Below are 16472 nucleotides of genomic sequence, written 5' to 3' on the forward strand. Positions count from 1 at the left end.
TCATTAAAAAGAGCTTAATATGTTCTTAGATTCAGAAAGGCGCGTGCACACACACACACACACACACACGCACGCACGCACACACACTCCACATGCAACCTCCTAAGCTGTGGATCAAATACACCGCTGCCTAGGCCTTAGGAGACCAGGATCAATACATTTACAATGCTGCTGAGCGCAGTCCATACATCTGTTAACTCTGCAATTTTAATGGGCGTGGCCAGCCCACGGGAATTCATACAACCCTCTCCAATCTGCACAGACACAATTTTAGCACTGTATGACAGTGGCACAGTTTGAGTGATTTAAAAGAAAATATTAGATGTTCAATATTCAAAGCACAAAAGCTATTTAAGACAACGTTCAACCTTAATCATACATTGATGCCAAAAAATTACATTCTATATAGTTAACTTTGAAAAATAACTAAATAAGCATCCTGGTCACCAGTGATTTAGTAGCAATAAATAAAGAGGTGGGTAACCCATTACCTGCAGGCACACAACCACCATTACAAACAAAAGACGCTTCATTTCGGCTTCTTTCCCTCACATCAGTTTGATACCGAGGAATTTGGCCATTAAGATTTGGGTCAAGCCAAGCCGGTGAGTAAACTGTAGTTTGTAAATAACAAAGTGTGTTTGCTGAGTGTAGGTGGGTTTACCCTACACCACATCCCCACCTGTTCATTTTTCTCCAAACTTGCCCATTAGAGCAAAATTGCAAAACTGACCCCAGGCCAGCCTCAAGGGCCAACTTCGGCCCCACGCTTCATCATCAAGAGTACCTTGCTTTTCCATATGTCAAAAACAAAGCTCAACTTCCTCTCCAGTCATTAATCATTAGGCATTAGCCTTACAAGGGAAAAGCAGGGGGGTGGGGTGGTAGGTACCATCTTTTCAAGCTGGAAATACAGGAACAATTTAAAGTCCATTTACACTAGTCAGTGTGACACCACACTCAGACCACTGATGACAAGGGGAAAGGTCTGGACTCCATCCCCTTTGAAACGGCCCTGTTTAACTGCTAGGGAAACCAAACATGTCACACTGCAGCGAGGCTCTCGTTTAAACACAGAGGCCTGCCAAACACCAGACGAATGAGACCCTCTTTCTTATTCAGAAAAATTGGCAACATAAAAAAAGAAAAAAAAGGTTTTCATGACATGCCATCTCCTCCGACTGTCTGATGTCGTCTTCCAACACCTTGTTCTTTTCCAGGGCATTTCCCGACCAGAACTCGGCGATATTTTTCCAAGCAACCTTGATTCTAGAGAATGAAAGGGAGCCTGATGTGATTCCTATGTTGACTTCCATGTTATGGGCTCGACTAACGTTTGAGAGGTTTGTGCATCGAGCTGAAGCCCATCCAGTGTGTGATCTGATAAGGCTTGTGCTGCTGACAGATGAGTGGGTCAATCCACAGCACTGGCCCCAGACACCCCGCGGCACCAACACACTCACATATCATCAGCCGGCCTTTGTGGATGGACTGACTGGTGACACTATAAATACGGCGGTGCTAAGGACTGTTTTGTCAAAGAGAACCTGATTCAGTACATCATAACAAACAGCGGTCATTAAGCTCCCCCACCTCATCCATCCGCCGGCAGTCCGTCCATTTCTCTGGGCCCGCATCCCCCCAGCAGGCCCTCCTCTAATCCCTCATCCGTCTGCTTCCCTCGCTCTTCATTTATCTCGAAGGCTGAACCCGGCTAGCAGTTGAGGAGGTACAACGTCAACACGGGACCGTTCTGATCCGCTTGAGTCAATAAACATGACACAGTCACACGTGTTTTAAACACCCCAACACTTGGAAGACGTGCCCTCGTCAGGTCTGCCTCTCTCTTCAGGATTCTGAAATACGGGTGAGACTCAACCTCAAGGGGGAGGGGGGTGCACCATAGACATAACCTTTCAGACCGATTTGCACAGACGTGAATGGGTCCTGATCGAAATAGGCAAGATGAATGCGATCGTTGATTAGTCTTCCACAGGCTTACAGGACAACCTTAAAGCCTCTTTCTGCATATTGCGGTTCGATGAATACTACCATGCCTGCCTCCTGCCCCCAACAAAACAGATCAGACTCAGGCTGAGCAACAGATCCTCCAATGAAATTACACATTACCACCTCTTCGGGATGAAAGACTTTTTACGAGGATGTTTTGTTATTTGAAAATGCGTATAATTTAGGGTGTTAACAATCCAACAGGCATCACGGTGTTTGAATTGAGATTAAAGCGAGTTCTTCTCGGAGTAAAGCCACGAGAGCCACATTAGTGCATCTAATTAGGGCCTCGTCAGAGCTGCAGACAGACGGCACTCATTCACACAAATCATAAATTGCACTATCAATTATTCAAGGCAACGCCATGACTTCATTTTCATCCCTTTTTGCTTTTTAATTAGTGCCATCCACAGCTTTGGTATTGACATTAATCTGATGACGATTTATTGACATTTCAGCATAGTCTATTTAGCTTTTTAGCTTAGCGCAATGGCAAACGAAGAGGGGCGGATGAATGGCACGTGACGCAGAGTCACATTGCTTAGGTTAATCAAGGTGGGGACGCGCTCCAGGCTAGGGTGACAGTCCACATTTAAGTCATCCAATTTCAGAATGGGAGAAAATAATCAATACTATCTAACCATAGGTGTCCATTTTATTCATACTGAAATAGGAAGATTGCCATAAGCAAGCCCACTTTTTTTTCAGTTTTTTTTTTTCAAGGGTGGGTCATGTTTGTTGCCTTGCCGAGCCCATTTTACAGCTCTGCACCGGGCCGGCAGCAGTTCGCCGTGGCCACAATCTTGTATTTGGGGTTTTTTTCCCGCCGTTTCTCAGCATGGCGTTATGAGCTCAGCAGTTGATCCCACAAGAAAAGGCTGATTTATGCTAGCATGACCAGAGGGAGTTAATGTATTCTCTCATTAAAATCCACTTTAGTTAGGCTGAAAGTCAATCAGAGGCTGGGCAGAGAGTGAATCAAAATGAAGGGAAATGGTTGGGTGGGAGGACTAATATCTGACATTATATTTAACTGTGGCCATAATGCAACAAAGATGTTAGGAAAACACAAGAGTGCTTCAAAAGTAAGGTTAGTGATGCTGCAGGAGAAGCAAATGCTCTGGCAACAACAGAAGTCGTTTAAAGGATGAAAGGTGGACCATGTCCCCTTAGTTTCTCCTTTCCTGTTTTTTTACATGACATGAAGACTGAATGGGGAAAAATGGGAGAGAGGGATCTGGCAGATTCAAACCAGTGGGGGGTATATGTGCTTTCAGAGGAAGGAGTCTTCGTCACTGTATCATCTCAACGTACATAGAGGTTGTTTCTTATTCCCATTTCTAGCCACAGAAAGCAACAACACATTAGCGAACAAACGTCTTTAACTGTATGAGCCATCAGAAAGTGCTCCGACAGACAAAACCTCGCTCAGTTTACATTACACCCCCCCAAGGTCGATACATCGAAATAAGTGCATCCCATCAAGGTCAAACAGATCAACGGAATAGGTGACCGAATGATATGATCCCTCATTGCACCGGTAAGCATCAAGATTACCAAGTTATCATCTGTTTTCTCTCCCTCCCCTGCTTAGTCCTTGAGCGTGGTTGGGGGTTTCACGGTGCCTTTCGAGGTATCGTGCTGAATGCGGCATCAGGGGGGCAGGACCTGACCTCCGCCTGAACTCTGCTGATGAGGTGAAACAGAAGGCAGAAAGAGGTCCCGGCCCGGAGGGGTGGGTGGGGGTGGGGGGCTACGGGAGGAACACTGCCGATTCTAGAGATGGGGCGAGCGAGACCGCAACCCTCTGCGATGCTGTCCTTGATTAGGAAAAAGGATTCACTCGGTGCACCTTCACCCACCCGCCGCTCGATCTGCGTGCAGGCTGGGCCAAATTGACGCATTTTTCCTCATTACAGTAGGAGGCCTTCGCTGTGCATGCCTCCAGCACGGCGGCCATCCGAGCAGAGGAGAGAGACAGAGAGGCACTGAGGTTAAGGACTGAATTTCTGCCCTGCCCTCCTCTCCTCTCCCTGATTTGATTAGGACTTCACTCATCGATACATAAACTGTGTATAGAACCTCCTAATGCATGTGTGTGAGCCAAAAAAAAAAGTGCATTATAGCAGTGTGTGATGTGTGTAACATCCATTATCGTTTAATGAAAATGGGAATTCATGCTGGATTTATTTATTTATTTATTTATTACCATTCTTTCTTTTTATCATGGATGTCAATGAGGTTAAATAACAACTTTGTCTTAAGAAAACGTTGTGCCACATTTGGCTCTTATTAGAATAGAATAGAATAGAATAGAATAAAATAGAATAGCTCTATGATGCCAGCTGGCAAGCTTGAATCTTATTGGCTAATGCTAATTCTGTCCTCTAATTCGCTTTGAATAAAAGTGTTTGCCAAATGAGTAAATGTTGAATAGCATAGACAATAACAGAATAGAATATGATCCTTATTGTCAACAGTGAAATAAAAACTTCTGGAGCAGGCAAGACACAAAGGGTTTGGTTAAGACAGTCAAGTCAAGTTTTAAGTCAAGGTGGAAACGTTAACATTCTGCCACCAGATTAAAGAAATCTACAGTTTGCTCATTGTTATTCCCCTTTCTCTGACTGTCACTCACGATTTTACACTGGGGGGGGGGGGGGGCGGCAATATTTCTGCTCTGTCACGTCACGTCGTTCTTGACTCCACTTCCTTCTTGGCCAGTGTGAAGAGACTAAAGGGGCTTAAATTTACTACGCGATCCCCCCCCCTCCCCCGGGCAGCCATAAGCAAGTGTCTACAGCGACCCTGAATTTCTCTTTTGTAGATTTACTACCACTATTCAAATGCTTAACTGCAGATACAATGATCCTCTAATCGCAGGGGAAGGTTTTCAGCCGCTTCACTGACACCGACAAAACACTGCAGCAGGAATATAAATACCAACAATGGAAGAGTTCGGGCCCACAGGAGAGAACCTGTACGCACATCCGCGATAAAAATGGCGACGTAATCGAGTCGATGAGAGAGCGGGGGGGGGGGGGGGCTCTGAGAAAATCAACACATGTACAGTTATGTCAAGTTTAAAATGCCCCCCCCACCCCGTCCCCTAAAATGCCCTGAATACAATTTTAGCAATAACAGTAACTAAATATGCTCACAAGTACCGTGTTGTTGCGGTGTGGCGTCTCTGAGCTCTCGTCATAAAAGCCGTTGTTTCTGTAACAGCCACTTCCGTTACGTAGCGAGCGTTTAACGCAGCTTTGTTATTCGGCGTGTCTTTAAATAAAATGCCTCGTTATCGTCGGTCATTGCACGTGCTCAGGGGCAACAGGCGATAGGCTACAAGGAAATTATTCCTTTTTCTTTCTTTTTGCAAACAAGCAACTCATTAAAACTCAGTAATGAGCTTCAATTTAACGAAGTGTTTAGAGATACTAAAAATAATTAAACTCGGTTGGTTTTTAATACGATTTTTTTATTGTTCAAAAATATTAGTCTGTATCTCTGAACTGTAAATTCAGAGATTGTTCAAATTAATCTTTTTTGTTTTATTTTTTTTTTAAAGCTAACAAATGTTAACTTGAATTTCACTCATAAGGTTTGTTCCCTTTTTGATCTATGAGTGGGATGAATCAGTTTATTTGACCATTTGGCCTTTCACCGACTATTCTCAAATTGGTTTGTTATTCGACTTTAATGAAATGTGTAACACACAAAATACATTTGAATTTTGAAACTAATCAATTTTGCTTTACAAAGCCTTGAATTAAATAGACTAAAAAAATGACTTGATATTTTCAGGCTGTTCAAATTCCAATTCATACAAACATTATAATTATCTATCATTTGGGGGGGGGTTGCAGTTTGCATGTCATATTCAGCACAAATTCAAAAGACCTGAAAAGAATATAAACAAGAATCTGAATCAGACTTGCACGGCTCTGCATTTCAAAACAAGGTAAACCAATCTATATTAACAAATGGAAATAATGTGGTGGAGAGAGACAAATGAGCATGTGGGGGAAATGTAAATACATTATTAAACCTTAATGAGGACAACTGTTGCACTTTTGACAAGGTGAACTAAAAAAAATGCCGTTTCTAATGTGACATCAGTGACCATACATCAAGTTTTCAAATCATAAATATTATTCCAAGATTGCATTTCATACAGGAACAGTTAAGTAAACTTACAATCAGTCACCTCATATTAAATAACATAGAGGTCTAAAATGTAGTGAAAAAAACCTAAGTACCTTTGTATTAATCACTATCTGCTTAATTTTGACATGTGTGGCTAGGAGTTTTTTTATAAGAAATTGACTAAAAAGTATATTTTTGCTGAAATAAAAAAAAACATAAAAACACAAAAGGGGGAAGACAAAATGAAGCACAGCAGGAAAATGCGTCGAAGTTTCCACTGGATTCCTCCCTATTTCCTTTAGATAAGCCAACTTGTGGGGGCCACTATAAATCACTGGTAATAATAATTTCCATTGGAGAAAAGCACTCATCCAACAACACACAGCCACATCCCTGGCCCACTTGGCACCCACACACGGCGCTGACTTCCAATGGCAGCGTGTGGGGGATCCCGGCGAAAAGAGGGATGCATCGTCAACAGCCCCCGAATAACTCCACAAGGGCATGTTGACGACCTTAAAGTGCTACATTACAGCAACAATTAAACAGAGGCATCCAGAGGCACTGGGAGCTGTCGTGTCACTGTATGTGTGCAGGCCTACACATCTCGCCCATCTCCATTTATTTCCCTAAGAAATCAGCAGGGCCACCTGGGCTTGGCATCGAAAACGCCATTCATCTCCAGAAAATGGATTCAGTGGAGGGCAAGATCAAATTCTCATTTGCAAGGCAGAGAGAGAGAGAAGAGAGAGAGAGAAGAGAGAGAGAGAGAGAGAGAGAGAGAGAGAGAGAGAGAGAGAGAGAGAGAGAGAGAGAGAGAGAGAGAGAGAGAGAGAGAGAGAGAGAGAGAGAGAGAGAGAGAGTAAATGCAGGAGGTACCTGGGAAGGCTAACCTCTGGGTGAACCCGCTGCATCTGATAGTTTTGCTATTTGTCTGTGACATTGACAGCTCCGGGGGAGATTAGGAGCCACCCTGCCCCAGCTTCCCCACTCGGCATTCTGCCTTTGTGCCTCTTTACAGATGGACTGCCGCACATTTACCTTAGCCCATTTTTTTCCCCCTCCGCCTCAACACAGTGCTTGCACCAGAGGCAACGCTGGGTATGTAATTATATGCAACGCAATGATAAAACAAAGCAAACGAGAGAGGAGCTGCATCAGAGGGGCTCTGCAAACGGCAGGAAGCGAGAGACTGCTGCGCAGCACGGCTTGCAGTGGGGGTGAAGCCGGAGAAGAGAGTGATGGATGCCCTTCGGTTAAATACGTCCAAATCCCCCCTTCAAGCCGCCCTCTTCTTGCCAGGCAGTGTGAGTGAGTGTGTAAGAGAGAGAGAGTGTGTGTGCAAGATTAATAGCGTAAACAGCAAGGGAGAGAGGGTGCGGAGAGAGAGGGAGAGAGAGAGAGAGAGAGGAGAGAGAGAGAGAGAGAGAGAGAGAGAGAGAGAGAGAGAGAGAGAGAGAGAGAGAGAGAGAGAGAGAGAGAAAAGACTATCAGCATCTGCAGCAGCACAGTAGCCCTGGGGGAATAGTGTGAACTTTTGAACCCTGATGGCGAGCAGTTGCAGCGCTGCACAGAGCCCGCTGCTCCTGCTCCTGCCTCGTAATGTGTGTGTCTCTCTACAAAAGCAAAGAGCCCGAAAGCAAAGGAGGGAAGGAAAGGAGAGTGAAGAAGAATGAGGAAGACTGTGTGTGTGTGTGTGTGCGTGCGTGCGTGCGTGCGTGCGTGTGTGTGTGTGTGTGTGGTGCCATTAACATATTCCTTGCTTCCTTGCCGATGAGCACAGTGACAAAAACGTACAAATGAGCCAATGTCCGGGCAGATATTTGCACAGAGGGATACAGTAGATGGTCCAAAGAGACGTGGTGAGTGCTGAGCTCTCTGCGACGTGAGGGTCAACCATTCAAACAACTCTGGACTGGGTTCAGACAGGTCACAGGTTGGCCAAGCAAGAGGCCAGAGATCAAAAGTTCAGTGAGCGGACAGACAACATGGCCGCTAGCCAAGCGAGCTGCACGAGGATGCTGGCACTCCTCCCCTGCAGTGTTGATGCCAACCCAAAGTGCTCGATGCACAAGGAGAGACAAAGAGATAGAGAAATATTTCCCTGCAAACTGGATGGATGCTACATTAGTGGGCCAACTGTGGATGACTTTTTCAGCGGTGCTTCGCCAGCATCTGGGCTATATCCAGCTTGCACAGCATTTGTCTAAGAGTCCACTAACCTCATTCATTTAAATGTGTAATATACCAAAAAAACAGCAAATTACACAGGGCTGCGTCATTTCAACAAGACACTTTAACTCAACCGTCTCGGAGTGCAAACTTTTTTCCTTGATTCATTTTTATCGTACCATCCTTTACATACAGTTTGTTTACTCTGTAAGGTAGCTATAAAACATATCTATTTAAGAAAAAAAGCTTTTTGAATAAATCTGAATTACACTGATAAAACCAGTTAAAGTCAAAAACAGATTAAATCAAATTAATTCCAGGGTACAGGATTTATTTTATCCATGTAGAGCCCTGTGTAGTATATACACCCAGTAATATAAATACATAAGGTTGTCTGAAACCAATGCAACATTTAAAAAAAAAAATATATATATATATATATGTGTGTGTGTGTGTGTGTATACATATATATATATATATATGTATACCAGTATGCTTCATGTGCATTTCATTGTGGAGTGTGTTTTCAATGTTGAGTGGAAATGACAAAATGTAGATTTAATATCCTTGTTTACTGGCACAGTATAATAATGTTGCTGCTGTATATTGCTTCTTCATATTCAAATGAGAAATAGGCTGCAGCGAGACAGAACTTCCAATTGGCTATCCCGTTGCATTCGATTGCCAGTAATTGGTTTAGGAAATTGTGTTGCCAGGGTCATCACTGGATACACTGCAGCCACACTGCTGTGTCTCCAAATAAGAGGGTGCAGAGGAACGCATCTACCCGAGTCGCAAAGCAAACAGTCGCATTGCATCAACCAAAAAGAAAGGATCATGACAAAGACCGCTATTATGCCAATAGACTTCCTATGGATTTGAACTGGAACGACACACTTTCGAAACATGAGTCTCTGAGTCTCGTGGCTTTTGTCCGCACGTGAGCGAATACGGGCGAGAGGGTAGACGGCATGAACCAAATCACTGCAGCTACAAAGGAGGGCGACGTAAGAAAAGTGCCATCTCTTCTGCAACACGCCCCCCCTAAAAAAAAAACAATACTCCTCCTGCAGTGCCACCATCGCCACCGCTAGCCGGCAAACATCCCCAAACCCCCAGCCATGCTCCCCAGTCAGAGGAAAACAAACAGGCCATTTCGACTCCGTAAACTTGACCTGCTAAACAGCACGCCAGCGCTAACAGCCCCACTGTCCCCCGCTGTCTCTTGGGGTCTTCTGGTTTGAGTGCATGTTTGTATTTATGCATCCTGCGCGCAAGTGTGTGTGTAAGAGGCAGAGATCTTGTGCATGCGTTTGCGTGTCGGGGTGTGCGAGATAGAGAGAGACAGAGAGGTAGAGAACGAGAGGGATAAAATAAATTGTGCATATGAGTGCAAGTATGTGCCCCATGCAGCACAGACAGCGCAGGGTGCTGAAGGGCGCAGACGGATCTGGGGTGAGGCTGCAGGCGCGGTCAGGTCACCAGTGCGGTCGGCGGGTGAAACTCAGTTCACATTACCATGCAGACACCCGGGCTAACAATGGAAGCTCCATCTGTTCCTGTCAGCCATTACAAATCTGGTGTCACCCAGTCCGCTGGAGACAACAGGCCACCCCATCTAATGAAACGGCGCAGGCTCCTCCTGTGTGTAAAAGCAGCCATCGACTTCACACTCACTCACTCAGTCTCCGGTTAGAGAACAGAGAGCAGAGGACTCGGGCAGGCAGTCAATTACCACAGACAATGCCCTCTCGGAGTCACAACGTCGCTTTTGTGTACAGTAGAGCTGAATTTCAGGGGGGGGGGGGGGACGATTAGACTTGACAGTGAAAACTCCATTTGCTGCGGTCCTGCTTACTATATAACCCTTTCCCAATTCTGTGGATTAGTAACAAAACGACCCTCATTTTCCAGGACAAAACTACGTCGCTGATTCCGGCAGGAGCAAAGATTCACATATAAAAAAAGAATGAAATTGAACTTTACGCAGGGATAGTCGTCCTTCCTAAACTGTCACTGGTTTCATTTGGTGGTCACGTCGTTGTTTTACAACAAAAGCGGCCACTTCCTTTGAAAGAGCCCACTCCAAAAAAAACAAAAAACAAAAAAAAAATCTATCGGGCCATGTCTTTCAACTGGCCGCGAACAGAATATGAACTATGAACTCCACGTGCCCTCTGGTGAAGACACGGCCCATTCACTATGCTCCCGTGACTACAGTCAACAGCAAAGGGGTGTAACGTTGTCTCACAAACAAACCAAAATGTCCCCAATATTGATCCAACTTTAAAATGCACATTTTTGAAATGGGGTACAGAAGGTATTTCCTGTTGCGGCATCATTGGATACTCATATGAATCCTGCTGATTTTGGAAAGCAACATACTGAGAGGGGAAAAAAAACATTTTGGCAACATTGCTTATCATTATCTACAGTTTACACACACCGATATCTCTCACATTTCACACTAACTACAATATTAGCATGGTAACATGATAGCTGGTGGTACTTAAAGTGCACGTTCACCTCATAACCTCCAACATTACCTTGAGGTTATGTTTCTTTAATGCTACTACAAGCATGCAGTTTCTGGTATGTATTCTAAAATGAATAAATCATAAGATGGTATAATCCTCCTCTTGTGGTTTATCTTCTTGTTGCTTGCCATGTTCTGTTAATTCCCTTTCGCACAGCCACATTCAGTCGCTCTTCCATCGGCAAGTGATAGAGGAGTTCATTTGGTTCAGTCCAAACAAGGGATTTCTTTTTTTTTTTTCTGCTGGCATGGGCTACTGGCATCACAAAATTGCTGCAAACCACAATACCAAACCCTCTTCTGGCAGAGAAAGTCCATGGGGGTCTCCGTCCTACCCAGGAGAAGAAATTGGAAAAAGAGCACATGGTAGACGTAGGTACCCAAAGGCACCTGGGTCAACAATGCCCACCTGTGGCGTGTCACATCAAGGGCCATTAACTGCTGCATAGAGTCAGAAATACAAAAAAGCAAGAGACAGCGAGGGCAAGTCCAACGGAGGAAGATAGAGAGGAAGATTGATAAAGGCAGAGAGGGATACAACACACATGGCCCCTCAGGTACAGTGTTGTATTTCAAACCCAGTTGTAAAAGGATAGAGGGGCTTTGGGTCAATCAATCACTTCATTAGCCTGCAGCTACAATGCCTTCCCTCTGTGTGGGCTGCCTCCGTTCCTCACCTCGTGCACACTGCACAATCAGATCAGAACGATAGCTCAGGACTCGCCACTAGAGGGCGCTCTAGGTTACCAATCAGTTCCTACTGAACAGCCCACTCCCTCTCAAGACACCAAGGCAAACTACCTGTAGACTAGCCGGAGGGAGACTGGAAAGAGGAGCCGCTGATGTAACAAGAGTCAGACTTTAGCATGAGAAAGGGTAACGTGCGCGTCACGGTGTAGGTGTGTCGCGAAAATAATTACCCAGCCAATATAAGAGACTGTTAATTGTTTGCGATACCTTGCAGCAATGTCACACCGTCCCCAGTGACATCATGGAGGATTGTTTTCAACTTATTCTAGTTAGCGCAGGACTCCTCCTCTGCCTTTCCTTCCAGAGCAAAGTCTAACAAAAGTAACGTAATTGATAGTGGTGGGGATAATACAGACCTATGACCTATGGGAAAAATCAAGGCTTCATGCTGTTGTTGCTGTGGTTAACTGGGCTGCATGATACTACTAGCACAGCACTGGTATGCTACCTTCTTATACCATGTGAGCACAAACAGACACTTATACCATGTGAGCACAAACGGATGCACACACACACACACACACACACACACACACACACACACACACACACACACACACACACACACACACACACACACACACACACACACACACACACACACACAACCTGGCCTTTCATTTACTCTGCCAGAAAGGGCCTCAGCACTAACTTTTACATCAAACTAAACGTACACAAAATCAACAGCACACATTCGCTCACACAAAATCACACTCATTGAGGCAGGCGCGCTATCTACTTACTCTCAGGAGATTCTTCATCCTGGTAGTCGGAGGCGACTGAGGCATCATCTGACCGTCCCAGACTGGAACTCTGGTTGTCATCAGAACTGTCTTCCTGCCTGGAATCAGCTGTGTGTGTGTGTGTGTGTGTGTGTGTGTGTGTGTGTGTGTGTGTGTGTACACACAGGAAACGCAGAAAGAGATCAACATGAACATCATAGGGACAGAATTTGCAGCACTAGACGATGAACGCTGCTTTCATTTCTGCACTCAGTCTGTAAGGTTGTATATAAATACACACACACCTTAAGTAAACCTCAGATGATGTATATAATATACCATGTTTCTCACGGATGTAAAATATACTTGAGGATGTAATTACACTATCAACAAAAAAAAACAAAAACCAGTCTATTAGTGATACTACACAGTGTTTTACAGTATGACAAATTAGTAGTCTAACTTTAGTCTCCCTTTAGTGAGACTGGCTTTCTACTTGGGTAAGCCTGAAGAAGAAATAGGTTACCAATGTGAATGCACAGCACAGTTTCTTTTTAGGGCTTGCGTTCTTTCACAGAGTTCAGAGCGACTGCTGTGGTCAGAGAATAAGTACACAATAAGCAGCGAGTGCTTGTAGAAACTTCGCCGTTTCTCTACAGAGCATGTAAGATTGCATAAATTCCCTTTTTGCATGTGTTGAGCACGCCTGAAGCAGAGAGAACAGGGACAGGAGGGGTAGGGCGAGGGGTGTTCGTCGATCATTCATGGCATCATTTTCTCAGACGGATTAAAAAAAAATAATGGAAAATTGTTAAAGTGGGACTCAAAATATACATGGGGCCCTGCCTATGTGTGGTAAATGGTATGGTATAGTTACTTGAGGTTATTATTACTCACATCTGAATGGGAATTCCTGTGGATTTCTGCAAAAAAACAAACAAAGTAGGTATCGATCTTTTGCACTTTTGTTACTGAACTGTAGCAGAAGAAGAAGGCACTTTCAGCTGGAGGATCGTGCAACAACAGCACAGCTCCCTTAACCTCAAAACGGTTTCCTGCACTACAGATCAGCAGCCAACCACGAGGTTTCACAGAAAACTCGCCCAACCCCTACCATGTAACAACAGCATGTAGGAAAGTTGCACAGGCCATCTGTCTTGAAACATGCTGTTATTGTTTCACACCTATGCCATAGCAATCTAAAAAGCTGATTAGATCACAACTGTTTTGTAAATGAAACGTAATGGTTGAAGAGATTAATTTCAACATGCGGGAACAGCAAATACGAGTATATTTTAGAGCAACTGGAAATTTGCAGTCAACAATTCCTGCCCTAGACCACTAAATGAGTTCTCTCCCTAAAAAATAATGTAGCTAACAAGCTACGTTACAGATAAGTTATTGAACTAACAAGTGAGGTTCAGTTATGGTATTGCATGCGTAACATTGGGTAACGATGTATATACCTCCTCTCGCTTTGGTCAACATATTGAATCCTACCTTGCACGGACAACTCTGAAGTTATTCAGTAAAACACTGCGCGTCTCGCTGGCTTGTCTGCTGAGGTTCTCGTCCTGCAGGATTTCTGAAACAAACAGCTCGCAATCTGGAGGGGGGACAAGAGGAAAGCCATGTAAGTACGGCCATCTCAAGGTGCTTTGCAGGAGATGTTCTCACCCTAAACTCACTAGGCCCAAATTTTAGTCAGTAAAACTTTAATTTAGCTAGCATTTTAAAATGAAACAGCTATTTGCAATACCACTGCATAATATTAAGATGTCCCACTGATTTAAAAGCTATGTAATGTGATACCGCTCATAGGAAATATCCGCTTCTCCCCCATTGGGAAGACAAGAGGGCAAGGTCAGATACAGAACAGTGCCTCGTGCAGCAGGTGGAGACTTTAATGTCTCACTTTGGACATCATTGCTGCAGATGCTTGCCAGCAGGGAGGCACACAATTTTTCTGGCCAGGTAATTTCACCATATCACTAGATGAAACTATAGTGTTTCAAATATCTTAATATATATTATCAACATGGGACGTGCATCATGATGATGTTGCAGACAAAACAGGTTGATTCCCATCATTTATCTGATTCAGTTTCTTTTTATTTCAAAGTTCTTGTACATTTACATGGGGAGAGACGTGCCCCATGTAAATGTTCCTCCATTGCAAGCCATGCAAATGTAGCAAACGCCAGGTTGCCACTGTAGGGATGAATGCTTTCTCTACCAACACCAGGGTGAATGAGATGACAATCTATGGAAATAAGGTTTTCGCTGACGTTATTTGATAACCAGAATGATCTCACGATGAATTTTTGTCAAGCTGCAAGCTAGTACATATCAAAGTGTTGAAAAGATCGATACAATAATGAACTGAAAAAGAAAATATGTGTACACTAGCAGTTTAAGCAATCACACCTCTTGAGCTTTTACATATTACTTTAACGTGCATTGTTGGTACACATCTGATCACTGTATTTCATCATAAATTTAAATTTTGACATTTTTTGTGTCACAAATCAGCATCAGTTTGGGAGATAAATGGTAACATTACCTTCCAAAAGCCTCCTGATGTCATCTGAGAGCGTCCCCATTTCTGATGTTCACCTTGCCAGGTTTACAGAACACTTTGGCAGACTTTTCCAGCTTTGTTGTGTTTCAACTTCTTCACACTTGTACTCCAGAAGGTAGTCTACACAAAACAAGCCTGTGTCACAGTGTCACAGTTCAATGATGGAAATGTGACACTGGCATACACACACTTACAAGCAAACCCCACACAGCATCAAACCACCACTGACCTATTGTTCTGAGACTTAACTTCCGTGCATGCATCTAGTTTTGCACATATGAGGTGGAGCAGGTGCAGAGATGAGGACTTCCTTGATGGCTGGGCTTTTATCAAGGCGAGATGACGGTGTGTGATTGACAGTCCAAAAAAACATCTCACTGCCTACGTGATCAGGGTAACACATCCAGCCAAACATAAGGGCGACAATGCTATGCACACAACTTGTAGCTGTAAGCACAATGAGCAAAACTACATGCAAAATAACTGTATTTGGAGCCTTTGCAGCCAAGCACACTTATCAGCAGGCCATCTTACAGATCTTTATTAGTCATTTCAAAATGAACACCGTGCAACTGCGGAAGTCAAGTGCTGACATTTCAGGTGCAACTGTAATGTTCTAGCTCTTAAGACAAATAACCCGCACTATCACTGAAAACCATTACTGTGCTTCCCATTGGTATAATGCAGATGTTAAATGGTACGCCATACGTCATCAAATGTAAAGGAAAAAATACATGAAAATGTTTACTAGTTTTGCCAAGATTACTATCCGCATCAACTGCCTGCATCATTGCATTTTGAGACCTTTTTATGTCAATAATTTATCTAAACATTTATCTATCTTCTTTCGGCTTGTTCCCCGTTTCCAAGGGGTCGTCACAGCGGATTTGATAGTTTCCATCGTGAGGGCACAGCACCGATGGCGGTCTCGTCAAGCTGCATAATGATTTGGCAAAATTTTACGTCGGCTGCCCCTCCTGACATAACCACCAACCCTATGGACGGGGGCACAGGTAAAGTGCTGGATGCCATCCCAGTTTTCATGGACTTGCACCCATGCCTGTCGCCATAGAGACACTAAATTTAATTATTTCCATTATTTGGTGTAGCAAAGAGATTCTCCCCAAGTCACCCAGATGGAGGAAAAAACCATCTACAAACAGAGTAAGTTCCCACAAGAAATACAAACACTATCCTCACATGAAGACTCCCAACAATGATGTCAGCATTGTATAAAGAGTCGCCATGCAGTCTGCATGAATAAAACCACCACCACCAAATTACTGGAGGGGGGCAGTTTTCTCTCTTCCTGAGAAATGAAGCATCATTTAAGCAGCGAAGTCAAAAGAATTTTTGGACTTAAATTTAGCCAATATGGACTAATCTACCAGTTTCACAACCCCGGTCCCCCATGGAGAGACCTATTATAGTCCAATGTTCCCGTTATTTTTCAGTCTGGGTTGGTGCAAATTTGTGCACCAGAATTTGACTGGGTGCCTGTAATGAAGACGATACATAGACCCCAGCCCACACACTAGACATCATTTGATGGACT

General features: G+C 44.0%; 1 protein-coding gene across 1 annotated transcript in view; it reads right to left on the reverse strand.

Moving 5' to 3' along the window:
• The window catches only part of skap1 (src kinase associated phosphoprotein 1), a 34550-nt gene extending 19359 nt beyond the window's left edge, over positions 1–15191 (reverse strand). Inside the window, exons 1-4 of the mRNA XM_056297171.1 lie at positions 14900–15191; positions 13837–13942; positions 13234–13259; positions 12358–12465 (exon numbers count right to left, since the gene is read on the reverse strand). Coding sequence (XP_056153146.1) covers positions 12358–12465; positions 13234–13259; positions 13837–13942; positions 14900–14939 — 280 coding nt within the window. The 5' untranslated portion in view covers positions 14940–15191. The remainder of the gene's footprint in view (positions 1–12357; positions 12466–13233; positions 13260–13836; positions 13943–14899) is intronic.
• Positions 15192–16472: the final 1281 nt, after the last annotated feature.

This window comes from Lampris incognitus, chromosome 17, assembly GCF_029633865.1.
Source record: "Lampris incognitus isolate fLamInc1 chromosome 17, fLamInc1.hap2, whole genome shotgun sequence".
In the NCBI taxonomy this organism is placed as follows: domain Eukaryota; kingdom Metazoa; phylum Chordata; class Actinopteri; order Lampriformes; family Lampridae; genus Lampris; species Lampris incognitus.